Below are 26,228 nucleotides of genomic sequence, written 5' to 3' on the forward strand. Positions count from 1 at the left end.
TTCCACCAGGGAACACGCCTTTTAGGTGAACCACCATTCGTTTGCGGGATAAACTTTTCAGCAGCATCACAAATAAACACGGTAAAATACGCGACAGCATCATCTATACTAAAGTTGTTTATAAAATCGGCTGATAAATGAGTAGTCTCTTTAAAATGCTCCCAGTCAGCCGATGCTAATTTCCAAATCGGAACACGAGGAGGGTTTTCATGCTGCATTATTGAGTTTAAAGTTATAGGGAAGTGGTCACTTCCAAATGGATTATTCATCACATTCCATTCCAGATGAGGGAGAAGGGAAGCGGAGCCTATTGCTAGGTCTATGGATGAATATGAATTGTGTTGAATGCTGTAATATGTTCGTTCCTTTTTATTTAACAGGCAGGCACTAGAGATCAGAATAAAGTTTTCAATGGTCAGCCTCTTGCGTCGCAACGCGCGTCTCCCCATAACATGTTGTGGGCATTAAAATCGCCCACAAGTATGTAGGGTTCTGGGAGCTGTTTTATGAGGTTATAGAAATCGGCTTTTTGGAGGTGATAGCTTGGGCATATATATATGGTACAGACAGTTACCAACTTATTGAAAAGAAGCGCTCTCATTGACAGAGCCTTGAGGGGTGTCTGTAAGGCTACGTGGCGACAAGCTACAGACTTGCCTGCAAGGATTGCTACACCGCCGCCCGAGGTGTTAGCCTCATCACGGTCATTAAGGAAGATGGTGTACTGGCGAAGAAAGTTTGTGTACGTTTTAGATGTGTCTCCTGAACACACAGCAACTTTGGATTATGTTTGTGTAGGAGCTCTCTAATATCGTCAAGGTTATGGAGAAGTCCTCTAACATTGCATTGTAGTATTGGTGTATCCATTATGCTACTTATGTTTAGTGCTGTGTTTAAGAGACGAGGATTAGCTCATGGGCCCTTTGCAGGTGCCGTGACTGGAGTTTTGTCTTTTTTGGAGCGATCGAGAGAGCCTCGCCGCTCCTTAGGCGCTGGTGGCGCTGTCTTGCTGGTGGTTGTGTCCATCACCTCTTGCGAGGCGCTGGACACATGCTGAGCGCTTTGTTTGACATGAAGGCCTCGGCACGTTGGACAAGGCCTTTGAGGCCACCTGCCCGGAGGTGGATGGCCCCTTCTTCTGGGGTGACAGAGCAGCGCTAGCTGCAGCCGCCGCGGGGGCAGGTGGCATAACTGTCGACTCACTGCTTGTGGGTCGGACAGCCGCCGGAAGCCGTTGTGGCGCTGCCCCCTGACGGGCCACATCGGCAAAGGTGTTCTTGGGCAGGTATGAAACCCGCCTGCTTGCCTCCTTGAAACTTATGTTTTCCTTGACTTTGATTGTGACAATTTCCTTTTCTTTTTTTCCAGGATGGGCACGACCGCGAGTACGCGGCGTGCTACCCATCACAGTTCACACAGTGGAGAGAGTTTTCACAAACTTCAGACGTGTGTTCATGGGCACTGCATTTCGCACAGGTTTGACAGCCTCGGCAGCACTGCGAACTGTGGCCGAAACGTTGGCATTTGAAACATCTCAGGGGATTCGGCATGTATGGCCTAACACGGAGCTTAATGTACCCTGCCTAGATTGACTCGGGCAGGATACTTGAACCAAAGGTAATTATCAAGTGCTTGGTTTGGATTTCTTTGCCATCTCGCCTCATTTTAATTCTTTTAACATTGATCACATTCTGTTCACTAAAGCCCTCCAAGAGTTCCGCTTCAGTTAACTCCAAAAGATCATCCTCTGAAACTACGCCACGGGTGGTATTCATAGTACGGTGCGAGGTTACAATTACTTGGGTTCCCCAAATGACACTAGTTTAGGCAGTTTCTCATACTGCTTCTGACCGCAGAGCTCCAGGAGGAGATCACCGCTTGCCATCCACGACGCCTTATATCCTGGACCAAAAATTTCAGTTAACGACTTTGAAACAAGGAATGGTGAGACGGTTCGCACTGATTTGCCTGGTTTTTCTGAGTGTACTACATAAAACGAGGGAAGATGTGGACTTGGCGTACGAAAAATTTGAAAACATCTTCGGTGCGCTCTCTTTTCTGAGGGCGATCAGGTAGTGGAGGGAAGGAAGTAGCCATGTGTAGACGTGCAGTTTTCGGCAGCAACGCCAGCCACCCACCATGGAGTCCAACAAGGGGACGCTGAGGGCCTGCAAAAACAGGGCCTGCAAACGCTAGCTGTACGTTGCCATTATAACCAAATATGACATAACCTAGGTTGGCTACTCACACAAGGTTAACCCTTGCTGCCAGGAAGTTCGTAAGTAATAAAGAAATGAGAAGGCGACAGGAAAGATGGAAAGTGAGAGAAAGACGAAGGTTGGAGAGAGAAAGAGACAGGAAAAGGCAACTACCGATTACCCCCGGGTGGGTCAGTCCGGGCGTGTCGTCTATGTGAAGCAGAGGCCAAAGAGGTGTGTTGCCTCTGCTGAGGGGCCTAAAAGGTCCGAACACCCGGCATCGGCTCAACCCCCAAGATCCCCCTTTCTCCAGACACGGCTACCGCACATGGCTACACGCGGGAGGATCCAACCCTTGTGTACTCGGGTACGTGGTGTCGCAACACACCAAACGCCTGCTGACGCAGACGCCCCTGCGGGGCCTTGTACTGCACATGTGTGCCGGTAATAAACTGCAGCAACTGCACACTGTGGAAGAGGTGAGCACTGCACATCAATCAACACCAGCCTTCTTGATCAACAGAGCAATCACCTGCAGTGTTGAAGAAAAAAAAAAGGCGCTTTCATTGGCTACCACAGGTTCCTCATTTGTCAGACAGCCAAGTTTTGTGTATAAATTGTTTGGAATTAAAGCAGAAAAATATCCTACCAAGTCTAGATCGGAAAATAGAGTTGCGAAGGCAATTGAATGTGCCTTTTGATGAGTCAAAATGTCTACCAGAAAGCCTTCATTTCGAGTTCCGAGTTTAGCCACAGTGGTGCCATCTTTTCCTCCCACTCCAAAGATGTGGGTTCGATTTCTGATGCTGGTGACTTTTTCTTTCTCCTAATTTATTTTCGTTTAATTCTAGAGTAAACATTATAAATGGCCCATTTCACCACATCAACAAGTTAGCCGCAGCTTTAGCCTAACTGTGGCAGCACTTGTTTTTACCACTGATGACTACAAAGAAATCTTATGAGAGAGACAATTCTAAATGTATGAGTATATTTACATGTTATCAGGCTATTATCAAGCCAAAATAGCACTGTAAACAGCTACATTGTATTTTGTACATTGGAAATACGCTTCCAGCAACATGGCCAACGCTTGCCGTGGTCCGCATTTCTTTGCTTTATGTAGCGCAAACCAGTGAACATTACACATTGTGCTGCCACCTCTCTATTTGCTGCGTGAAGTTTATCGTGAAGGTTCGCTCCTTGCAACTGCATGGGAAAGAGACATGGGAACACACACTCTGTTCAAGACAACCGGAAGTAGACAATACTTGCGTCACCGCATGAAGGAGGTGGGACATAACGATGGCCGCACTATGTAAAAGTTGAGGGGGAACACCGTGGCTTGAGAGGAGGCTAATGCTTAACCGCTCATACCTGTTTCATAGCAGCGTACTGACACAAGATTATCGCAAGAAAGCATTCCTTCACAGATACCCTCTGTGTCTAGGCATACTACAAAAACTGTTTCAAGGACCCTTTAAACGGATACAGCAATACCAACTCATTTTGGAATTGTAAAGCTCATTCTTCCAGAACTGTCCTTACACTTATACAAGGCAGACGGAGGTTGATCAAATTAAAAAAAAAAAAAGTATGCTCCCCTGTATTGAAATTTACACCAAAACCACGGCGTTGGTAAGTCGGTGCGATGTCATGGGTTTGCAACCATTGTATTTCTGCGTTTCTGAGCAGAAAAAGTTCTCATAAGGCTCTAGGTTAAGTCTTTGGTACATTTTGGAAGTAATATAATCTTTCTTTACTGATGGATGATTTTCGGCTCCCAAGCAGACATGCTCTCAACGTTCATGATGTCACAAGTTGATGGTATGAAAACTTCAAGGAGGCACTGCCACCCATCTTATGGTGTTGTGAATTCTCCAGCTTAGCAAGCCTCTGCTCTGAGTACAACTGACCTTTTGGGTGTTGGAGAAGTGCAATTTGCCTACTACACTTGAAATTCCTTATTTTTTAACAGAGCAACCCAAGTTCAGTCACTGCAATACAAAGTTATTCTAGCAAGTACCACAAGCATCCATACAAATTTAAGAGAGGAACTAAAGGGGACCATTAAGCTTAATTGTAAACTACGCTTTAGCAATGGCAAAGCGGCCATTCGTAACGGCAGACAAGGCTTCGCTAGCCAGAAAAACAGCGAGAAGACCCAAAGATGCAAAGAAGACACGAGTGGTGAGGCTGCTCCAAGTTTCTGCACCAACTTGCCGTAATGGGGGTGTATTCTGCTACAATCACTTGCGGCAGCAGCATCGCCTCGGTGATAGTATTTCTATCAGGTGCACACTGATTGGCTGGCTGAGCACTACGTCACGCGAAGGCGATAGTATTATCGAAGTGATCGTCGCAGAATAAGTCCCATGTTATAGATTTGACAGCATCTACTTGGGCCTAGTTAATGACATCGATAGAGAATTAGTACTACATTGCATTCTATAGGAACCAAAGACTCAACATTGAAAGTTTTGTGTACTTTTTCTTGACCGAAACAGTCTAAAGATGAGAAAATATTCTGAAATTTGTGAATTAATGCTGATGCACTGGCACAAAATTCAATAAAGGGAAGTATGGCATTCAATTTTTTTTTTAAAGAATATTCAACCTCTTTTCCACCAAATGAGGGAAAAGAGCCCCCCCCCCCCCCACTGAAAGAATACTTCACTAATATAAACTGATTGAGTGCTGCTCTTGAGCAGCAAAAATATACTGGCAGTGTACTCACATCGATCACACCATATTTTGATGTATGCAAGGTTATCATGGCTGCAGAGTCCAAGAGGAATGCAATCTTGTACTGTTCGTGACGAGTCACGCCAAGCTCCCAAAGCTTGGCATCAATCCACTTCATGTTAGTTGCAGCTGAAAATGATGCAACAAGCACTTAGATGTACAAATTTATCAGAAACACCATTTTTTACATAATTACAGCATATGCAGCAAAAAAGTGAGAAAGGGAGCAATATACCTGTATTCTCGAATATCTTAACTCTTTCGTTACTGGGCCTATAGAAATTGATCAAGTTGATGACAGTTTTTCTGTGCATTGTGGAACATTTCTATTGTAATTCTTCTCCTAGCAACATCTGAAATGACGACTGAACTTTAACTATTGGTCAAATTCTACAATTTTTGCCAGATCAGGGAGTCTGGAAATTAAAACTTCGCCTGGAGGTATCATCGAAACTAGCCTCCAGTGTTCCTAGCACATCTTGCAACATTTGCGCTTCAGTCAACTTGGCAAAGTAATCTTTAAATCACAGCAGCAGTGAAGACATAGAAGGTTCCCTCGGGTTGTCAATTTTCCAATCCGATGTTAACGGCTGCGTTGATGATGTCTCAAACAACAGTAAATGCTCATGAGTGCATGTTATTTTGATAACTGTGTTCAACTAATATCAAGTGCAACTTCATTCCCCTTCTCCCCCCTCCTACTCCCTGTGGGTTGCTTTTATCCATCATCGCTTCGACAGCTTATGTACAAATTATTATGAGTATTCCTTCTCATTGTAAGGAGTTTTCCCTCACACAAGAGCACACAGCAGATTTCAGATCGACCTTCAACCGAAGCTTGATTAGCTGTCTAATCTTTCGCATTTTGAACACTGCCTGAGCATGTGCCCTTATTCATTATTGCACAATATTGCTCAACACTCCACATTACTGTACAGCACTGTACAGGAACTAAACAAAGCATGTGGAGGCTACAGTGCCACTTGAACGCACACTAGACTACCTTGCCTGCACAGAAAAGCTGATCGAATGCAATAATTAAGTATGAGGAGATTTCTGCATGCCCGCTGACCTGAAGCTATTGCTTCATAAGCCCATAGAATGTTGTAAAAAACAAACCAGGCATCTGCTGGAATGAGTAAAAACAAATTCTCCCAGTATGATGGGCACTTCCCAGTTTTCACAACTGCAAAGCTACTGCTTCCCTGCACAGCATGTGCATCACTATGGCTAGTACTGATGCCAACAAACCTTCATAAAAATCTTTTCATGTGATCTGACTTAGAAAAGTTGGGAACTAGGCACCAGATACATATCTTGTACATTTCAGATTATTTTTACTCTCAGTACTTACACTAAAAATAGGAAATTATTACTTTCATTGGTGTTCCTGAAAGTGTTTTGAAGTTACCGATAAGAATTATAAAAAATTGTCTGGGTATTTATTAATGCTACATCGATTCAAAACACCAGTGATCAGGCTATCATATTATGTATTGCAGTATATGTTTTGACTACTACAATGATGATGGTGATGTATAGTGTTTAACTCTTTCGGGACCGGGGAAAAAACAGGCAATTCTGATGGGTGTCAAAAATTATTTTTTATTACGAATAGTCATTACGCTATATTGCTGCAATGTTTATCAAAATGTAGCTAATTAGATGGTCTTTCATGCATAAAGAAAGGTTAGACTTAAAAGTGATATATAATATTTTTTAAAAAATCTCAAATTCAAGATTTGCTGAAAGAACAACATAAAAAAGTTGGAAAAGTCATGGATATACAAGTGGAAAAACATAATAAAAAAAATTCAAGATATACAAAATGTGCTACAATGCCTCCTTTCTTGCTTGTGAAAATTTGGCACGCGTATCTACAACTGTCTTTTTTTTGTGTGAAGTCTAGCTTGCACCAGTGGTCAGCCACTCAGGTCCCACGGTTCTTGTGCCACTCGACGAAGCAGTTCCGGGCAGTCGTAAAACACAAGTGAACTTGGCATGTGCTGCAAAAGACATTAGTTTTGAGCTCGATTTTCTTCTGCTCATAGCACAGCTTGCAGTTTCTGCGTTTTGCCACTTTTTCCGGCTTGTGGAGTGCATGTTTTGCGACGGGTGGTGGAGGCGTGTGTGCTTGCTTGGCACCGTCAAGATTCAGAAGCTGCCGAATGAGCTCTTCTCTAAAAGCTAGGTGGTCAAACCCGGCAGTGCGTGCCAGCTCAGGAATCTCTGGGTGCAATGTGCGGTGAGCTTGGAAGAGTACGAAACTGTTCACACATGCAATATCGATGCAGTGGAAGAACAGAGTTTTCCACCACCGTACGCTTCTCATGAGAACATTATAATATCCAATCATTTGATCCGATTTATCTACGCCTAGCATGCCAGCATTATAATCATGGATCAGCAGAGGCTTTGTTATAGATATCTGAGTCCAGGAGTTTTGCCTTCTTTCCCTTCTTTTTGCGGTGACCGTGTCATTTGCAGTATGAACCGTGCTCATCATGTTGACAACACGCCGGTCTTTCCACTGAAGGTACAGGATGTTCTGATCGCGCAACCATTGAATGTCGCCACGTCGAGCTTTTTTTTCCCACCGTGCATCCTTCAGTTCGGCAGGAAATCCTCGGCGATCCTTGCGTGTGGTTCCGCAAGCCAATGTTTTTCGGCTGAGAAGATGACTGAACAGGCTAGTAGAAGTGTAAAAATTGTCCATAAAGATCCTGTAGCCCTGATCAAGATATCTGTGACACAGCTGGCAAACTACGTCGAAAGCTAAGCCATGGGGCCCTGGCTGCTCACGCTTACCGGTATACACACTAAACTGCACAGTATATCCGGTGCCAGGGTCAGCTAGGACCCACAGCTTGTAGCCCCACTTTGTTACTTTATCTTTGATATACTGTCGGATGCCTGACCGCCCTTTCGATTTCACCATGCACTCATCCACGGAAAGATCGCGATGTGGCTGGAAAAGATTCGCTGACACTTCGTTCATGTGTTGCAGGAGCCACCACATGTATCGGAGCTTTCCTCTTGAACTTTGAGTGACATCGTCCAAGTCTGCAACTTGCAACATTGCGAGTAGAGCTATGAACCGGCGTCGCCGCATGATCCGTGGTGGGAGCAGACCGCTGTACAGATCTCCTACGTTCCAATACAGCTTCAGCCGAGGAACCTTCACAACGCCCATGTAAATTACGAGTCCGATAAACTTTAGCATTTCACTTGGGGTGACTTCTTTCCAAGATCCATCGGAACAAGCATGCGTTGGTTTTTCCAAAATGTGAGTCCAAGCATACTTGTTCGTGTTGTCACAAATTGTTTCGATCACATTCATCGAGAAAAACAGAAGAAAGAAGTCCAGAGCAGTCAAGAATTTCTTTGATCCGCTTCTGAGCGCCACGCCCACTTCTGCGTCCAAGTACACGCCAGGTTCCCGTCGCGGCGAAAACTGAATCCGCTTCTGCGCTGGCGGCAGCAGATCATTGCCGTAGCTTGTTGAGACCCTATCAAGTAAAGATAAAATAATGAGAACATATAGCGAGCCCGTTCACCTACTCCAGAAAGAAATGAATGTGGAACTATGCTCACCTTCGGCTACTAGATGAAGTCCGTGGCTCATCATCATCCGAATCGGAGTCCGAAATAAAATCGGAGCTGCCGAAGTCGTCTTCAGACTCTTCGCTGCTCGGTTCATCAAAAAAATCCGTTGCCGAAGCAGCGGAATCGCGTGATTGACGGCGTTCTTTTCGAGCGACCGGACGCGAGCACGACGCCATTTTCCACTGCGTCCGCCGCCGCCGCAATCGAGAAAATTCTCTCTCGCGTATCGCCACCTGCTGGAAATGAAAGAAACTATGCCGAAACCGAGAGTCTAGTTCCTGACGACCTCCTAGATGGAGCTACATGTCCAAGCGCGCGGAAATTTGAACGGGGCAGTGCGCGCAATACCGTCGATCATATATGATCGATGGCCTATGGGCCGGTCCCGAAAGTGTTAATGGCATAAGGGCCAGGCCAAAGAGCGTCAAGAAATAGTATTAGGCAATCGTTGGATTGTTGAATAGCAGTAAGTAGATGTAACGTGGATGTAGAGAGGCCTAAAATTCATCGCTGTATAAGTGCGTAAAACATATACTTGCAATAAAACTATGCCAATAACTACAGTGAGATGTGCTTGTATACAGGGTATTTCAGCGAACACTTTCGAAAATGTTTCGACGTTGCCTGTGGCAGATATCTCAATTATAGTCCATGAGCTGGTCTACTCGAAGCGGCAGACAATACTTGCACAAAAAATTGAGATGCAAAATTGACTAATCAATAAAAATTCCCTAATTGTTTTTAACTAATTACATTATGGTCCATATTGCAATTTACGAATTCTAGCCGTGAAATTCACAAGGCGGATCCACTAGGAACGAATTTTCAATATGATACCAGTTTCGAGATATAAATTCCCGAACTTCGCAGATAAATGCATTGGCATTCCAGTTAATTTGTTAAAGGGACATTAATGGGAAACAATAAATCAGTTTAGACTAATGAAGCATTGTTTGAGAACCCTGCAGGCAGTAATTTCAAAAAAATTGTTTGATTATTAGATGAGAAAATGAAGGTCCAAGTATGAGTATTTGAATTTCGCGCCGAAGCCCTAGTGCCGGTACGTCAGCATGACGTCAGGGATTCCAAAGTATGTTTTCGCATTTTCGCGCTGGCTGAATAATTTCGCATTGGCTGAATAAAGGTTCCCGAAACTTGCCATGTTTAATATTTGGTTCCTTTAGAACACAATGTAATCGATCTGTACCGCTATGTATAATTAGTAGGCCCTAGAAGATGCCATCAAAGATAAGACGTCACAGCCCCCAGGTACAGGTACTTAAGTAGGCGTCGCCACCCGTATTTCGTTCTTGCGCTTATTCCAGTTTACCAAACGTCTTATTGTTGTAAGAGTGGTGTTTCTGGTGTTGTAAAACAGTAATTTACTGATGCAGAAGAAATCAATTTTCACTTTAGTGTCCCTTTAACAAAACATTGTTTCATGCACTGAAGCACACAAGCACTAGTTTTTCATGGTACGATGGTGCATGTGCCCTGCCCTAGCAGATTAGTCGCGAAACATTTTGGAAGGGACACGCGCATGGCAGCGCTGCCAGATATTGGGGGAAAGTTCCCTAAAAAAAGATGCGTACATACGGACTGCACCGTGAACCACGTAGTTGCACCGTTTTATTGACGGCTATCAAATTTATTGATAAACCCCTGCGTTACACTTGGGCAACGCTTCAGAAACATCACATTGCTGATGCAGACTTTTTGCAGTGTTGGCCCTCTCTTGCTGGTGGTGGCAGCTGGTGTCTGACGTCACATACTCGTTTAAGGCATGGTAACACTAGGTCGATACGAAACCGACAAGACGCTGATGCCAACAATTGGCCGACTATTCAGCACTGTGTCACTGAGACCATTAGATTATAGTAGGCTGACACCGATGCAACCGATGGGTACGAGATGTCATATAGGGCGATGGGCTTTCTTGTTGACGGCACCGACAAAAATTCACACTGTTTTTGTCGGTGCCGTCAACAAGAAAGCCCATCGCCCTATATGACATCTCGTACCCATCGGTTGCATCTTGATCGCTCGACTGAACCCCACGCAATCCACCGTCGAACCAATAATGCGATAGCTGCAGCACATTCACTTGTATATAAAATTATTCGTGCTCAAAATGCGTCGACATGCTTTCGAAGTTGAAATGTACAAGCTTCAATTCTCTCAAGCAGTGCACACAAAGTTTGAGCCAATGTTGATCCTGTTTAGCAAAGTTTCATTTAGTCCTGCAGGCCCCGTCGAGTTCGGACACCCGCTACTGATGGACATGAACTTAAAAAATATAAGTAGTTAGGACTAAGGAGACTGCTCTTATATTTAAGTTGTGGCCCTATAGCAATTTGATATTAAGTACTCTTCACTTCGCTTCGTACGTACACAATAAGTGGCGAGCGGCGTCACAGCGCTGTACCAACATCTTGTAGTTTCGCCACCATTCCCGAATGCCGCCGGTCGCATTCGCTCCGTAGATGGTAGGTCTGTACGTGTTCTTATGCTGACACATTTCTTAATTTGAAAGATGCACTGTTTACCTCTGAGTTAAAAGGGAAACAATGAGGCGATGCATTTGGTACAGCAGCATAAATAACCGCCTTGCTCAGTTACCAACGGTGTCACCATTTTCGCGAAAGAACTACACGACCTATAAGTGAGGGCTTATGCCGAGCATTGTTTACTCTAATACTTTATGGCACGCACAAACTCGAAGCATGACGATGTTAAAAAAAAGTGAGAATCAGCAATAACAGCCCGTAATATATGTGTCTGGATTACAATTGTCATCGTCTAAGTGGCTCAGCCCTTCGTACTGACCATCTCAGGGTGGAACAACGCGGCTTATATGCACAGATATGTTTGTTTTGCTACATTTTGAAATTATTTCATATCAGCGATGTGCCGTTTCTACAATATTCAAAGCTATCAGCAATCTGCGGCTGTAGATATCGATGAAAACAAATGCACCGCTTTGGCAAATACGACACGGAAGGCTGCGCTCGAAGGCTTCTTGAATATGCTAAATATTTAATGAATGTGTAAAAGGAATACAGAAAGCGAGGTGCAAGCGCAGACATCAGTGACAACAAACTCCCAGGCAGCCGTGTCGGTAGACGGGACTCAGCGTGCCTTTATCGGCCGCACTGTTAGCACAACAGCGTACTCAGGCCTGTTCACCCACTGGTCAATGCGTGAACGATGTGCTGCCCAGGAGAAGCCATTAATAAATAATCGTGATCCACGAAACGCACAACTGACACACACTCAACATGGGCGCAGGTATACAGATCAACCGGCGGAAGCCCCGGCATCCTTCCAAAACGTTTCCAGCGGCGGGCATAAGAGGGCAGCACAGGAACAAGAAAAAGGCGGATTAGAACAATATTCGTGCATGAACAACATTGAGATACATGATACACCAAGAGCAACAGACGAAAACCTTGTGCAACTAGTAGTCGACGTTGGCCCGAAAGTTGAATACCCTATTGCCCCTTCAGACATTGATACCATTCACAGAGTACCCACTGCTAATAACCTGAGAGCACATAACATAATAGTTCAGTTTGTCTCGAGAGACAAAAGCACCATTTTCCAGAGAAAAGTAAAAAAAAAGCTCTGCTGGCTGTGAAAGATCTCAGCAAAAGCAAAGATTCGAGCCAAGCGTTTTTTAATGACCACTTAAGCCTGCAGAGCAAAGTACTTTTCTCTGAAGCATTGAAATCGAAGAAAAAGAAAATTATGAGGTTTTACGTGCCAAAACCACTTTCTGATTATGAGGCACGCCGTAGTGGCGGACTCCGGAAATTTTGACCACCTGGGGTTCTTTAACATGCACCTAAATCTAAGTACATGGGTGTTTTCACTTTTCGCCCCCATCGAAATGCAGCCGCCGTGGCCGGGATGGATCAGACGTAGAACAGATCGGACAACAGGTGACTGCAGACGAGCACAGAACATCGAATACAGAGATGGCGGTATCGCCAAGCGGGATAACTTGTGTACTTAAAGCAAAATTCAAAACAGGAAGAAATACACGGTTATTGGCAATAGTCACAATGGTATGAGGTACAGTAACTGTGTGTAGCAGGAGAACATTGACATAAGGAGCCAGCACATAGTTACAGTCAGGAACAGATGGAAAGCACGTCAAAGGCATATACATGGTGGCTTGCGGTGGCAACTGTATGAAGTGTACAGAACAAACGAGGCTCAGCTGATTTTGGAGGACGGCAGTGAATAGGCAGCTCGAGTTGGAGGATGCCAGCAGAGCAGTCAATCAGTGCTGAATGGTCCGATAAAAAGTCGAGGCTCAAGACCAAGTCATGGGAACACTGTTCCAGAACAGCAAATAAAACGGCATTGTTGAAACCAGCAACAGTTATTTGGGCAGTGCACATGCCGAGGATAACGGGCGTTGCTCCATCAGCAACCCGAATAGCACGAGATGCGGCAGGTGTAAGAACTTTCTTCAGGTGGCAACGAAGACAGTAGCTTATCACCGAGATATGGGCTCCAGCATCAACGAGCGCTGGGACAAATACAGTCAACTTCTACATCGACTATGTTGTGCCAGGTCAGAACGACGACAGGTGATGGGACTGGAGTAACCAGGAACACGGGTGGCAACTTTGCGGTGAACGGGACTGGTGACTGCTCGGCGACGGTGATCGACAGCGCCATGCAGTTGTACCATCAGTGGTGTGCACGTTCGGCTCGGCTTACGGCTGGATATGGCAAAAACCGCCATCTGGAGGAGGGCTGTTCAAGAATAACATAGAGGACCAGTGGTTGAGACAGTGTCAGGCAATGTAACCAACGCGGTGACAACTGAAGCGAATAGGTCGGTCATCCGGTGTTCGCCACTTTGCCATGTTGCGAGAACCTCGAGGGATCCACTGATTTGAAGTAGGCAAGAGTGATGGACGTTCCATTGGCCGGGAACTGGCCTGAGTGCAAACTGACTGCAAGCCGACACTGGCGAGTTCTTGGCACACAATACCCTGAACAAGGGGAACCATAGAAGTGCATGTATCGTTGACAGGTGGGTACAGAGTTGCGGGACACATGATTTTCAGCTCATGGCATGCGATCTTGATCAGCTGCTCTGAAGGCTACTGCTGCCGCAAAGGGGAGTCTTGTTGGTCATCACAAGACGATGTTGCAGCCATATTAGGAAGCCGTGCATATGATTGACAGATACGATGGCGTTTCACCAGCTCGAAACGCTCGCACTTCGTGATAATGTCGTTAACCGAAGTACATTTCTTACAAATGACTAAATTGAAGGCGTCATGGGCGATACCTTCTAAGACATGCCCGACTTTTCCAGACTACAACATTGCAGAGTCGGCCTTGAGGCAGAGTGCCACCACGTCTTGTATACAGGTGACATAGCCTTCTGTGGACGTTTCAACTCGTGATGTCAACTCTTTCTTGGCGACGATCTTCCAACCCAGTGGTTTTCCGAAGAGATCTCGCAGCTTCTGCTTACAGGTATCCCTGTTAAGAGTTCTTTGTGGTTTTGAAGCCACACTCGTGCAGTTCCCACTAAGTAAAAAATTGTATCGTCAGCATCACTGTGGGATCCCATTTGTTGTGGCTGCTCACCCGCCCATACATCTCCAGTGTTGATGTCAGCGCCATTGGTGCCGCAGAAGGTTCCTGGATCACGCGGATGCATGAGTACGACAGTCGACGCAGGCGTTGCCAAACTAGGCACCATCTCCTGCGACATCAGTGAAGAACCGAAGCGGTGGCCGTTGCGAAGCTCTGTTTTGAGTCATTATCCAGCACCTCCGCCAAATGTTACGAAGAAGATGTACGTACAACTATTTACATGGGGAAAGTTAGTGGTAATCGCGCAGGCTGATAAAAATGTCACAGCTCCAGGAGACAGTCTACCACTTCCTCTTCATCTCCCTCTTGCACAAATGGTCTTGTCCAAATGCACCGTAACAATATTTTTTAAACTCTTCCTCAAATTAAATGTGTTTATGCTAAAGCTTACATAAAAAGTACAACTTCTACAGGCACTATAATTGTGTACACTACATTGAGAATACTCACACCAAAATGCAATGTCATAGTCCTCATATGCTGATGTTAGAAACTCATGAAGGAATGGTCTCATCAGCTCGACTATGGACTGAGCAGTTGTTCGATGATCTGCAATCAAGGATGGAAAATGTTAGGGGCTCATAACGGTACTTAATTAATCTGAACATGAAAAGCGTCCAGAGCATGTGCAGTCGGGTAAAACATGGGAATGCATTCAGAAGGAATATGAACAACTTCTACATGTTTACAAGCAGAGTTGGCAAGAAATAAACTCCAGGTATGAAATTGGCAAATCAGCCTTGCAGTGAACACTGCATTAGAATAAGTGAATTAGCAGATGGGGTAGCAGAACATACAAAACAAATTCAGTTCTACAATGCAAAAAGGTGATAACACAGTATTTAGAGAGTAAAGCTTAAGCAACACAAAATGAAATTCCAACAGAACCTGTCTGGCAATGAATACCGACGGTAATGCAATCAGCATTGAAGCAATGTAGCGACAGACTGTATTATCAAATTCTTCACTTCTGTGTAGCTGACTTGTTCAATTTTCTGTTACCACCACCTTCACTTCTCCGCAGCTCAACATTCCTTATTCAATGCACGCTCGTCTCATTATGTTATCTTCACTCCTTCCTGCACACTCGGCTGCTTTTGGTGCTGCATTTTTTTGCTACTCAGTAACTGACTTCTTCAATTTTGTGTTGCCAACTTCTTCACTTCTAGCCTCTTGTTCTGCTTGGCTATCCGGGCACCATGCCAGTGGCACATACCAATTCTAGAGGATTAGCCAAGAATGTTTGTCTACCTAGTGCCACATGCCCAGTTGCACATAACCAATTGCCGAATTTGTGAACTTAGAGACATACCCAGTGGCACATTCGCAGTTGCACTTATCCCATGACCCAAGTTGTCTGTTCTTGCACATATACAGCACTTCTGTATATTATAGTTCTTTATAACATGTAATCTATTATGAATAAATCGATTTCAATTTCAAATACCCAGGGGTCCAAGTAAGCTTGAGAGAGGTTAGATATGAATGAACATAGAAAAAAGTGAGTGAAGTTCCAAAAGAACTCTAATCAAATTATTCCCTTTAGGCACTACAAGCACAATTCAGCATGCACAGGTAGTACATTAAAATCAAATGCACCAATTCAAATTATATTTGAATATGTGGCAGACATCGTGAAACACTTATGATTGGACTTTTGCTGCAAGGTGAATAATAAGTGTAATATAGTGCATATAGTGTAATAAGTGTAATTCCCATATATATATATATATATATATATATATATATATATATATATATATATATAATTCAATGAGAAGTTCTGTAGGTCCGGTGCATAGGTAGATTTAGAAACGAAGGTGCACACTTACGAAAATTGCATCTTTAATGTTTGTAACGACGGTAACGACGTTTTTATTCTGACGAAGGCCGTGCCACGGCCGAAACGTTACAAACATTAAAGATGCAATTTTCGTAAGTGTGCACCTTCGTTTCTAAATCTATATATATATATATATATATATATATATATATATATATATATATATATATATATATATATATATAGTGTTTTAGTAAAATGGGTTGGAAGGCAGACAGCTGGATGTTTGCCCTCGCAGTGTCAGTTTGTCTTCACATAGTGGGTCCACTTCGCCTAAAGTCTTCATGTAGCAGGTTCAGTTCATTGTTTTCACAACGTATTAGATTAGGTATACATTCCAAGTGTCAGGATAGTTGCTTTCCAAGTATGCCAGACATGAAATAGTTAAGATTCTCATATCTGATGTCTCTGTAAAGAGTTCTCACACAAGAGTCTACATTCTGTTAACTTGAGAAAAACTCATTGAAGAATTAAAAATTCCCAATTTGTTCTGCAGCTGTTCGGTTTCCATGATTCTGAAGGCACAATAAATGTGATGAAACGTACAATGGATAGAATTGGCACCTGAAGAGGATATGACAGTTAGTGAATTAAGACCATATGTGAGTTTCGGAATTTAACTTATTTCAGCGTCATTTTTTAATTTATCCAGACTGGTGACCTATCTCCACTCTTTCATGCATATTGATTATGCAACACAATATAGACATCTAGCCCTGGGCTATTGCTATGCTGATCTACACTGGGCTGTGATACCCACGTTGTGGAAATGACTCTTCACAGGGCATCAGACTTAATGCTTCCGCCAATATAGTTTAACAATGCACACAGATACATCACAACAGACAAATAATATTTGGGGTTTTACGTGCCAAAACCACTTTCTGATTATGAGGCACGCCGTAGTGGAGGGCTTTGGAAATTTTGACCACCTGGGGTTCTTTAACGTGCACCTAAATCTAAGCACACGGGTGTTTTCGCATTTCGCCTCCATCGAAATGCGGCCGCCGTGGCTGGGATTCGATCCCGCGACCTCGTGCTCAGCAGCCCAACACCATAGCCACTGAGCAACCACGGCGGGTTCACAACAGACAAGTTTAATGCAAATCTCACTCATGGGTTCTGCAAATACTTTAGGAAAAACCAAGCCATATAAACTGTGATGATAACCTATACAGTTATATTATTATTATGACCAACATCATGCAGTTTGCCATATGTTCTATCCATCAATGGCCTAAGAGCACTTTACAGCAATTGAAACCATGCAGTTACACATGTTTGTTCTGCCCAACACAATACCAGATAGAGCACAAACTTGCACATACCAAGCAGTAAAACCCTACGAGTGGCATTTTTCATGCAGCAATTTCTTGAGTTTTCTAGAGACAGTACCTTACATTTGACAGCATAATTTCTTACTTTTTTCTCAAAACAAATGAGGTAAAAATAAGAACACTGAAAGTTCAGAAGCTGTTTTTGTTGGACTTGCCATAGATGGTGTAGTCGATGTCAAGCACAAGCAGCCGTTTCCCTGGCCTTGATTCATTAAGCCATTTGACTTTGTAGCTTTTGATTCGCTTTTGAATTTTGTTTAGGAACTCCTCGCGGTTTTCAATTGGTACATCCTTGTCATCTTCCTCATCATCCAAGTCATTTATTACATCCGGAAGGTCATCTGGTGGAGTAGATGCATCCTGAATACTTTTTTCCAGGCTCCCAACCATCATGATCTTGGAGTTGGGCTCTAGCTTGAGATCTGTAAGACGCACCGATTCTGCTACTGGCTTTCCTAAGGGGAAAAAAAGAGGCGGGGGGGGGGGGGGGTGAGCAAGAAAAGGGTCACAGGGGAATGATAAATATGGCTGGTGCGAGCAGAGCACATTTCTATTTTATGGAAGACTAATTTAGGCAACGAAAGCCCCGGGCCTCTCCACGATTATTTTGCAGGACGACGCACACGAGCGCCTCGAGCCCATACATTTAGATACACTTCAGCCACTAATTCCGATTACATAAAACTTTATAGAATCGAGCACTCCGAGTCAATATGCCAAGCGCGCCGCATGACGAATTTCTTGCTGTCAATCAAGACAAATACTTAAAATTAAGAATCGCTTAGAAAGCAAATTACGACAAGATAAAATTCTGCAAAGGGAGTTAAAGTTGCAGTCTGCTGCACAAGCAGGCTGGCAAACGCGACAAGAAAATCTCCAGCTTGAACTACATGCTACTTTCGCAAATATTTTGGCCCACAAATAGCATCCATTGTTCTCAATAACTGTGTTTTAACTTTCTGACAAATACGCTTGAAGGCCCAAACGAACACAAGTATTAACTGCTCAATAGACCAAAAGTTAACGATATCGTTTCACGGCGTAGCGCTGCCACCACGACGCGTTCAAAAGGAAATGTCCAGGAGAGCAATTCGAAACTGCAGGACAGGGCACAGATTTTGCCGACCGATGATATTGACCGCCGGCAGAAAATCCCCGCTTGAACTTAACGCAACTTGAAAGAATAGCGTGCACAGAACACGAAATCAAGCCATACTTTATACAAAGTTCCTCCTACAAGTTGCATTCTATTTTTCACAAGAACTGCGTGTTTTAACACGCAGACAAAGAAGTGTACACGTTCGTTTGATCCAGCTCGAACCGTATTGTTGTTTGGCGATGTATAGCGACCACGCGTTCAAAAGAAAGAAATAAAAAATGAAGACTCCACAAGAGAAGCTCGAAACTACAGAAACTACAGATCGCAAGCTCACAACATACAGCAACGAAATCAAGTCTTTTCACCGAAGCTGATTGGCAAACGTCGGCAAAAAATCCCCAGTTTGCATTTAAACATCATTTCGAACGCGCACATAACCAACATCAATTACCTTTACACTTGACGCCGACAAGTTTTTGTCGCTCAGGAAGCACCCCCGTTTTTTCGAAAATCGCGTGCTTCAAGTCCATCACGCAAGCGTGCAGCGGCAAGTCCGGAATCAAATATTCCTTCCCTGCCCATTTTACTGTAAGGTTCACCGTCGACATCTTTCACCGTCTCGATCGACTGGCCTCACATGCGGAATGACAGAACCGATAGGATAACGGTGACCATAGACATCCACAGACGCGGCCAGAGGCCCATTGAGCAGAATGGCAGACGAATGGCAGAACCTTGTGGTACAGTACTTGTGGATTTCGCCGGCGATGATGATAATATTGAATGCGCAATAGGCGCAATACGCACCTAGCGTCGCCCTACGAGCATGCAATGAACAGCTCCGTCAACGGAGATGTCCTTTTCGACGACGTCTGGCTTTTCCCTTTACTTCTATAACACTTCGCAATTTATGTCTGCACCCAAAGTGAGAGTGTGCAGCATATAAATTTTTGATGCGCTACGCGAAAGAAAACAAACAACGCAATCCGTCAAGGTAGCGGTACTGCGCCCAGCAACCAAAGCTACTGCACGCGCATCCGCGCAGCAGGTCTGGTTCTTGTTTTCGAAGAGCAAAGAGAAAATAGCAGATGATGTGTGACAGCAGCAAAATACCGTCACTTCGGGAACAAATTTCTGAGGACTGCTACACCGAGGCAAGTGCAGTTAAGCATGATACAGTACAGCGGAAAGTGCAACTGCGCATTGGCAGCCACTTTCTGCAGTGGTTCTTAGTTTCGGTTATGAGATCACACGCAACCTGCAAAGCGCGCGGACGTCGCTTCTATTTGTGACGTGGAATGCATTCAGCTTTGTAGCAATCTGTCAGTAAAAATTTTAACTATAAGGAAAGACTGCGAGGGGTCTTGTTTTCACCTTCCTGCGCACGAGCCATATTGCAATACCTGCGCAACTGCGCGGAGGCATATTTTGCGTTGCTCAAAGGTGTCGCGATTCACTTCATCCGCATGAACTGCCAGTTTCGCGTAGTGCCTTCTTGATGCCTGCACAATTGCACCGCTTTCTAGAAATACATGTATAAGAAATGAAAGAGCAATTTGGATGAATCACGTGGTTTTTCAATAAACATTTGCTTTCTCCAGGTTTTCGTCGTGAAAACGCCGAGATGCGGAAGCTTAAATGTACACGTGCAGGTACGAGACCGCAAACGCGTATAAGTCCTTGACACTAATGCACCTTTCAAGTAATACTGTCGACAGAAATGAATTATGGCTAATCAGCTAACCTTAAATTCCAGGGTGACCTTTCCACTGTAAACCCCAGAAAACCAATCTTTCTGACTGTGCACGATGTGGGCTCAACTTGTAAGTTTTAAAGTAAATATGTAAACGTGTAATACACCTAGACAGTATGATTAAAATGGTTTCCTTTTTTTTTCAGACTTGGACTTTGTCCAGTTTGCAGCCCATCCTTGCATGACACGTGTTTGTGAGAAGTCTGTGTTTCTTCACATTGAAGTTCCTGGACAAGCATACAATGCTTCAGACCTGTCAGAAGAGTTAGTATCCTTCGTCTGTGATTTAACAGCATCAATTCACACAGCACAGCACATAATTCAAACTGCCAAATCTGCTCAGCATGAAGTTAACACTGTCACAAAGTTTCCCAATTCAAAAGTAATCCAGGGGCTGCATAATTTTGAGTGCGGTCTCAATTACTATTGCCTAGTTCAAAGAGGAGGAATTCCATCTTGAATTCGCACATGTACAATTAATACACAACAATCTGATGCGACACATTTTGCTAAGGTAGGATTACTGCTAGAACTATAGTTCTGTTATGGTGTGGTGGCAGCTCTAGAAGGCTGCAGTGCTAAGTTAGTATGCTGCCTCTGGCCTTTTATTATGTGCTAATTGTTTCTACAACATTAACTAAAAGTTGTTTGGCTTGGTTTGCACAGCTACAAGTTTCCATCCATGGATGATCTCGCTCAGGATTTGGCTGATGTGTTGCACTACTTCAAGTATGTGCTGTCATTCAGCTTTCGCTTTTGGTTTGCAATGGCATCATTACAGCAGGACAAATGTACTTTGCCTTTGATATCTTGATAGGGTTCCATACTGCGTTGCTCTTGGTGAAGGAGCAGGGGCAAACATCCTTGCTAGATTTACGGTAAGGCAATGTGCAAATGTGTACAGCTGTGCATAAATAGCCTGTTCTTGCATGAATACCTGCATGAACCTAGCCACGTAGTTGAAGCTGCCACCAAAAAGTTGAATGAAATGATTACCATTTCTTTTTATTTATTTTAGATTTTAATGCACAAAAGAGATGGGGACAGTTTAGACACATAGACAAAGCGCGAGCCATAGCACTTTGTCTACATCCGTCTAAACTGTCCCTGTGTCTTTTGTGCACTAAAAGGTAAAATGGATTGCCAACACGTCGAAACTTATTCTTTAATTTTTTTTTTCTATTCTAGTCCTAGCTTGCAGAAGTACTCCTGCTTTGTAGCATACTGCAGCGCTTGCGCACATGCTGCAACGTTTAGCACATGTGTCACATACTAAGCGTATCATTTATTCTACTGCAGACGAGTTGTCCAGACCTTGTTTTGGGATCCATCTTGATTCACTGCTCTTGCACAGAAGCAAGCTTGGTGGAGCTCTTCAATTACCAGGTAATCTTAAGTTGTGCTGGGCAGATTATTTTTCACACCCATTACATTCAATCAACTGCTTATGCAGGTTGTCTACTGGTATCAGGGTGGCAAGAAATCTGGTCCACCACCTATGGAACACTTTCTTGTGTTTCACAAGTTTGGCAAGGTAAAAAAAGCAGAGCCACTTGCAGCTGCTGCCATGACAGCAAGGATGTCTTAACGTCTGTGTTTCATCAAATCTCAGGTTCTTTCTAAGCTGCTGGAACAGAGTGGACTCTCACAGCTTGTGGTGAGGAAAGAAATAAATAGCTAGATGCATGTATATGCACATAATGCAGGTGGAATATCAAATATTTTTTTGCAGAACACGGATGAAACATCTGGTAAAGTGGCTCAGGGAAACTCTGCACTCAGCTATGCTGAAAGCGTGAGGCAAAAAGTCAATCGAAAGAATTCAAGTTTCTACATACAAGCTTACCTCACGTATGTTATGTGCTTTTGTAGTGATAACTAGGTGTATTAAGCATGGCATGAAGCATGTGTAAAAAACTAAAAGGCACTTGGCATCACCTGTGAAGTCCAGTGATGTATGCATTTCACTCCACTGAATGGTATGGAAAAATAAAATGTGCTTCATTATTTTTTTTCCTTTGGGGGGAATGGGGGCCTGAATATAGTCGAAGTGACATCTCAAGCTCCTTGAAGAAAAACCTTAAGTAAGGACGGCACTTCAGTACTACTGCTACTTATCACTTTCTCTATATACACATTAGTCAAAGTTGCCAAAAGTATGCCATTGTCTTTGCAGAACCGACATACTGCTGGTGACAAGCAGTACACAAGCGCATGCAGACACAACACAGAACACTTACAGCAAAATTGATCCCGCAAAGGCTGCCTTGCTCAAACTTGATGATGTTGAAGACATCCTCAGTGATGCAGTAAGTGGTTTGCCGAATTTACTCACCTTAGTAGAATTGCGTCTCAAAAGGCAAACCCGGTCATTTTCCCACCATACTGAGATAATTGCTGTATTGTGGTACTTATAACCCATTCCCTTCAATACCCTTAGCTATTTCTGAAAATATTGTGTAGTGTAATAAACACACACACACATATGCACCTGAAAGAAACCGAACTGACACTGTGCCGATGATGTGCTGTGTAGCACTGACATAGGTGACATAGCAATGTTGCCACATACTAGTACCGTTTGTTAGTGCACACAGCTTTTTGCATAATGTGTGGAATGGGTGAGCACAAGAGTGACATCTTTCTGTAACTGTAGGAGAATGACCATCAATGTGTCAAGCAGAAATGAATGAATAGGGAATCTTCATGATGAAGTACATGCAGACATGGCTTGTAAACTTAAAATTTATTTTCAGAGAACTAAAACACCAGACAGCTGTGTAATTTGTCATTATTGATCAGGACACGCATCGGAACATGAATTAAAAGCTTGACATACATGAAACTCTTGAAACCTGCGGAGTCGCCTTTCAAGCAAAAAATGGCAGTGTATTCACCATCGAGTTTCGGCATGCCACTGCTAATGTAGATGTTATTGGACACAGAAAAGTGGCCGATACCTAAGCATTGAACTCGAGCACAGAAAACACCATGGTACTCTGTAAAACGCCAAAGATGCCCAGTCAATATGCTACGCAATTTGTTTATTATTTAACTGAATAATTACGATAGCTGAAAGGGCATTCCAATTATATTTCATACCTTACAAACCCCTTAAATGCTGAATGCCGATTGATTCATGGGGCTTAACGTCCCAAAGAAACACTAGGGCCACGACAGATGCAATAGTTGAGGACTGCAAATCAATTTTGGCCACCTGAGGTTCTTTAATATGCACCTAAATTTAAGTAAATGAGATTCTACATTTTGCCCCCATCGATATTCACAGCGAGGAATTGAACACACGACCTAATATTGGATGTTGCATGAATAAGGGAGTCGGGTATGAACAACGTTTCTGGCGAAATCACTGGCCTGTTTGAACTCAAATTGTGCAGGGCTGGCATTTGCTGAGTATGCATGATGTTTGGGTGCATTACTTGCCTGTTTCATACAGAATACATTGCCTGCAGTGATAAAGGGAAAGAATAGAGGCCTTCTTAGGAAAGGAATGGTGGCATTGTCGGTCATTGTTAGGGCAAAATGGAGTGCACTATGTCATCACCACAACGATGACAGATGACATCGCTGTTCCATTTGCTGAAAAATATACGTTTACAATTGGTTTAACCGCACATGATGCTTACTCAGACTTTTCCCAAATAAAGCACCGAAACATGGTATGCCATAAATGTCACCTTTGTAGGTAATTTTAGTGCAAACAAGCCAGCAATATAGCCAGAAGGGTCATGTACACCTGGCTCCTTTATTTACACAACATACAGCACAGAATGTCAGAGACAGAAGTTGCTTTCTCATATTGTACTTTTAATAATTCATTAAGGGCTTATTGTGCACGTCGAAAAAAATTTTGTATCCTGGCTTGTTTTAACATACACATAGATGCTGTTCCTTGCTTTTTAATTGATAATGTATCTTTGTTTCAGCCCGAGAAGCTTGCATATAGCCTTGTGTTATTCTGCCAAGGCTTAGGCTTACGTAAGTACTTATTTTTGCATCCTGCTACTGGAGCTGACAGTGACAAAATGTCATGTTGGTGTTGCAGTGAGCTCATTGCCAATAACTACCCTGACATCTCTACTGAAATAGACGGAAACATGTGGATTTTGCCAACAAGTTTTGCACGTATCCTGCTTGAAGCGTTTAAACAGAAGGTGCTGGTGTTATTCAAGAATGTTCGTCACAATGTTGTTTCACAGTTGTTCCTCCATAACCGTTTCCTAGTGAGAAGGGCTGTGAGCAGCAGGCAGACTAAATCTAATCAATGGATTATGTTTACTGCAGTGCACATTAATGCAGCTTACTTCCTTAAAGCTCATTCATTGTTTGACTTTATAGAGCAAGTGGCTTGGTCAATACTTGTTTACCGAAAGTGTATTTGGTCTTATTTAGCTAACAGGCCTCCTCTTTTTGTATCCTGGGCATCAAAAGCTGTCAAGAATGCTAATGTAATGAGAGCTCATTACATTTGAAGGTTGCAAGCAGTTATGAGACAGGCACAGCCTGCCCGCAGACATTTTTTTCTTGGGTCATACAGCATAAAAAAAGGACTTTGTTCTGCACTGTACTATATTAGCACACAAACGTGCTGTGCTTTTATTTCAACCCACAGTGACACCAGAGGTTACAAAGGACACAGCTTGTGATGTTTTCAGACATACTAGATGAAACTTTCAGCACTAGCATTTTGGAACACTTCATGCCATGTACAACACAGCAACCTACCACAACACTAAGGGTCTAGTAGTAGTGGTGCATACTTTGTGGGCATAGATTGCGTTATTTTTCTCAGGAGTTTGCTTCTTGTGCACCTCCTAATTATTTCTTTTTGCCTTTACGGTACAGACAAGTGACCTGCATTCCCAAGTGCACCATCCAAATGAGTGTACTGTAATAGTGATATGTGTGACTGCAATTTCTGTAAAGGGTCACCACTAGGACCTGCAAAATGTTAATAAAATAAATGTGCATAAGACCAACATGGCTGTGGTTATTTTATTATACAGCTTGACTTTTGAGCTTTATAGATTTCTTTGCACTAGTGCAGTTTTCTTCTGTATTGTCAGTATTTTCCTTTTTGAAGCTGCCATCTTGAGCTTCTTTCTAGTGATAGGAAAAACAAAAACGGTGTACTGTTAGTAAGATTTCCCAACAGACAAATGTACACTCATTACAGCGCTCTTACCCCCGTAATCTAGAATGTCTCTCCACTCAACACTCTACCTTCACTCAAGAAAGTTGATGGCAGCATTGCCCCCCGACAGAAGAGGCCACTGTACTGCATTCTATGCCAATTCTTGATAAGCATAGCATCTTCTTTAGTCGAAGGGTGGTGCTACACTCAGTGGAGTGGAGGAAGAACTTCAAATCGAGGATGGCTTGAGAATACGGGGGTTAGTGTCCATGACTCCAGTTAAATTATGTATATATGCATACACAGATTAAAAGCACTTTCATTACAGAGCTCTTAGTATTTACGACTACAGTTAATGTATAATATGCATACACATATTAACTGCACACATATTACAGTTAATGTATATACGCATTCACACACACACACAAGAAAAAAGGAGGGAGGAGGGGGACAGGGGAGGTGAAAAGCTTCGGGAGTTTTTTATAAGACATGGTTTAATAAGCCTGGCCACTATGTAATCCAGTACAATAAAATTTACAACAATCATGAACATATTGATATTTTGAGCACTGCAGCAATATCGAGAAACTTACCTCATTGTATGGACCATCATCATCACTGCCAGCCAAATTGCATAACTCTGCATCTTCAAGCGTCGGAGGTCCTGGCTCACGCACATTGTAGGAGTGGAGTGGCAAGTTCTCCATCCAGTTCAACATTCTGACAGGCACAGCCATCGGAAATACAAGCCATGCATAAAGAGCTCATTCACCTAGTTCATGCATGAACTAGGTGCTTACAACAAGGTATATATGACTAGCCTTAGATAAATCTAAAGTGGAGGGAGGGGTCCCAGAGGACACACAT

General features: G+C 43.4%; 3 protein-coding genes across 6 annotated transcripts in view; 1 reads left to right on the top strand and 2 right to left on the bottom strand.

Moving 5' to 3' along the window:
• The window catches only part of Ublcp1 (Ubiquitin-like domain-containing C-terminal domain phosphatase 1), a 36,778-nt gene extending 17,586 nt beyond the window's left edge, over nucleotides 1–19,192 (bottom strand). Inside the window, exons 1-4 of the mRNA XM_065433136.2 lie at nucleotides 18,902–19,192; nucleotides 17,507–17,806; nucleotides 14,622–14,720; nucleotides 4,933–5,069 (exon numbers count right to left, since the gene is read on the bottom strand). Coding sequence (XP_065289208.1) covers nucleotides 4,933–5,069; nucleotides 14,622–14,720; nucleotides 17,507–17,806; nucleotides 18,902–19,058 — 693 coding nt within the window. The 5' untranslated portion in view covers nucleotides 19,059–19,192. The remainder of the gene's footprint in view (nucleotides 1–4,932; nucleotides 5,070–14,621; nucleotides 14,721–17,506; nucleotides 17,807–18,901) is intronic.
• Nucleotides 19,193–19,257: 65 nt separating this feature from the next.
• LOC135902868 (uncharacterized protein ZK1073.1-like) lies at nucleotides 19,258–25,203 on the top strand. Of its 2 annotated transcripts, XM_065433135.2 has the most exons (15): nucleotides 19,258–19,604; nucleotides 20,052–20,102; nucleotides 20,207–20,273; nucleotides 20,350–20,467; nucleotides 20,870–20,932; nucleotides 21,021–21,081; nucleotides 21,503–21,589; nucleotides 21,657–21,737; nucleotides 21,816–21,860; nucleotides 21,936–22,054; nucleotides 22,249–22,287; nucleotides 22,380–22,512; nucleotides 24,151–24,202; nucleotides 24,270–24,349; nucleotides 25,075–25,203. In XM_065433135.2, exons 1-14 carry the CDS (start codon nucleotides 19,539–19,541, stop codon nucleotides 24,311–24,313), a joined length of 1,026 nt encoding a protein of 341 aa, XP_065289207.1. In that variant the 5' UTR covers nucleotides 19,258–19,538; the 3' UTR covers nucleotides 24,314–24,349; nucleotides 25,075–25,203. The 2 variants fall into 2 exon arrangements, with proteins under 2 accessions (XP_065289207.1, XP_065289206.1); XM_065433134.2 differs by having other exon boundaries at nucleotides 24,270–25,203.
• The window catches only part of Pus1 (Pseudouridine synthase 1), a 54,177-nt gene continuing 52,724 nt past the window's right edge, over nucleotides 24,776–26,228 (bottom strand). For all 3 annotated transcript variants that reach the window (XM_070531300.1, XM_065433130.1, XM_065433129.1), the window contains exons 11-12: nucleotides 25,955–26,081; nucleotides 24,776–25,327 (exon numbers count right to left, since the gene is read on the bottom strand). In XM_070531300.1, coding sequence (XP_070387401.1) covers nucleotides 25,223–25,327; nucleotides 25,955–26,081 — 232 coding nt within the window. In that variant the 3' untranslated portion in view covers nucleotides 24,776–25,222. The remainder of the gene's footprint in view (nucleotides 25,328–25,954; nucleotides 26,082–26,228) is intronic.

This window comes from Dermacentor albipictus, chromosome 1 (assembly GCF_038994185.2).
Source record: "Dermacentor albipictus isolate Rhodes 1998 colony chromosome 1, USDA_Dalb.pri_finalv2, whole genome shotgun sequence".
Lineage (NCBI taxonomy): Eukaryota > Metazoa > Arthropoda > Arachnida > Ixodida > Ixodidae > Dermacentor > Dermacentor albipictus.